The sequence below is a fragment of the Dreissena polymorpha genome, chromosome 12, assembly GCF_020536995.1.
Source record: "Dreissena polymorpha isolate Duluth1 chromosome 12, UMN_Dpol_1.0, whole genome shotgun sequence".
Classification (NCBI taxonomy): Eukaryota; Metazoa; Mollusca; class Bivalvia; order Myida; family Dreissenidae; genus Dreissena; species Dreissena polymorpha.
Genome location: NC_068366.1, coordinates 38,117,868 through 38,120,137, shown reverse-complemented (window position 1 = coordinate 38,120,137; position 2,270 = coordinate 38,117,868). Strand labels below are relative to the sequence as shown.

The 2,270-nt window shown below is 39.8% G+C and overlaps 1 protein-coding gene across 1 annotated transcript; it reads right to left on the bottom strand.

Annotated features, from left to right (window-relative positions):
* Positions 1–614: 614 nt before the first annotated feature.
* Positions 615–1,483, bottom strand: LOC127852537 (zinc finger MYM-type protein 1-like). The gene is made up of 2 exons (XM_052386492.1): positions 1,082–1,483; positions 615–875 (listed from the first exon to the last, which is right to left on the bottom strand). Exons 1-2 carry the CDS (start codon positions 1,214–1,216, stop codon positions 615–617), a joined length of 396 nt encoding a protein of 131 aa, XP_052242452.1. The 5' UTR covers positions 1,217–1,483.
* Positions 1,484–2,270: the final 787 nt, after the last annotated feature.

Below are 2,270 nucleotides of genomic sequence, written 5' to 3'. Positions count from 1 at the left end.
TTGTTGTCCTTCGAAATCTTCTGGCGTTGGTCTTCTTTTAGCGATAGAACCAGGTATTCACGTTGAGAGTAAACGCCGTGATGTTCCATTCTAATTAAGTTGTTTGTTTCTTCTATTCGTTGTGGAAGGCGTTGTCTCGCGAAGTCGCTCTTCTTCGGCGTTGTCTTCAAATCTCGATCTTTCATACGCGTTGTGGTGATACAAGTATCAGTTGTTCAAAATCATGGCAAACATTTATAAATATCCCCTTAGTTATTGTTAAATATCGTCATGACAACTTACTGTGATATCTTATTCAAAAATATAAATTCTTTACAACGAAAAATATAAGTCAATTCCTGAAAACATACTTCGGATAAGTACACGACAGTTTGACATCTGACAAGCCATTTACTTAGTATGACCTGTGTACCGCCTTAGCAGGGGCGTAGATAACCTCCCAACATTGGGGGGGGGGGGCGGTCCAGTTTCTGTACTGGGAATATAAAGAGGTTCGTTTGACATTCGTCCACATGAAAATACACAACAACCAATACAATATGACATGATTAGTAAATAATGTATCCACATTTCGAGCATGCGAGGAACCGTATGATGCGTAGGATTTGCAGCAGCTACTTCCGTTTGTCGGCCTTCTCCTTAGCGTGCCCCGCTGACAGCATCTCTCCCACGTCACGCGTCGTGGCGGGAAGCGTCACCGGTCGCTCGACCGCCTCCTTGTGGCACTCGCTTTCGTCGTGCTTCCGGAACTTCTCGGTACCCGCTTTCCAGTTGAAGAAGCCGTCACTGATGAAGCTGCCGTCCACCTTCGTGTTGCCGATCTTGCCCAACTTCTTGGCCGCCATGCAGAGATGGCAGAACGCAAGGTCCCGGCTCTGTAAAGAATAACATTGTAATAAATTTTGTGTTAAATATTAATGATAATAATAAGAAACATTATTAAGCAACATTTTTTTTTACAATACGAGTATTTTTTGTATGTTGTGTCTTTTTTTCTAAATTTCGTTTGTATTTAGATCAACGTTAGGTTCATAAAAGATAAGAACGATTGCAAATTAAAATTTAATACTTATATACATACCTCATCGTAGTGGAGCCATGTGAAGGAATCAAACCAACAAGATTGGAATGAACGCTGTTCTGGCTTTTTCTTCCCGAATGTACGCTTAGGAAACGCAAAATTTCGAGGCTGATTAGGAATACTCATTTTGAACATTAAACAATTACATATATGATATTGTTTCAATGATGTCTAATCAAATAATAACTGATGTACTAAGAGAACAAACATATTTTCAAACTAATTACTGTTTTTCACGCGTATATTTACTCAAAATTGTTTTAAGTGGCAGTTACCTTTGAATTAAAGCGATCAATTAAAATTAAAAGAATCGCCTGTCTCTAATCAAAACACCGACAGTGCAATCACGGAAAAGAACAATAAAACAATTAACGCAATGACATTTACCCAGGCCCCTAGTTTATGACACCTAACAAGGGATAATGACACATCACTATTGGCAACTTCAGAGCAGACGGAGAGGGGGCACATGGCTTCTGCACTGACGGCGCGTGATTACAAAAATACTGGGTTTTTTTTTTGGGGGGGGGGGCGATTTTTTGGGGATTTTACGTTTATTTATATAACGATGACTAGCCGAAATATTGGGGGGGGGGGGCGGCCGCCCCCCTGCCCCTCCATTATCTACGCCCCTGGTTAGGCGTCATATGATTACTATTTTATTTCGACTATTTGGTATTTTAACATTTTACGCACGTGCAGCCAGTAAATATTTTGACAGGCGCGCGCCACTTTATTGCCCTAGAGTAATGGGTAATGATAGACGTAACTGTTTATATCATGATTTCATAAACCTCATCTTTACTACTAAAGTTTTGCCGTTGGGCATAGATTTATTGACATGTTTGACCTGTGCACTTGTAAAGATGCGCAACTATGACAAGGCAGACTTTTATATATATGCATTCATAATATAAGAACACGTATCGGTATACTTCAAAATTCAGGTCTTTGCTCCTAATCGAACTACTCAAATAATTCTTATGCTACATCGCATCTTCTGTCCATAGCGTAATTTGCTTCGATGGCACAGGGATAAATTATCTTACTCATGAGGACGCTAAGGTTATCAGAACCTCGGGCTCGGTATGTCCGAACGCTGATCAGTCAGCCGTGCTCATAAATTATAATTGTAACCCTTAAACAATTATATTAGAAATTTAATGCGTACATATCGTTATTTTTTCAC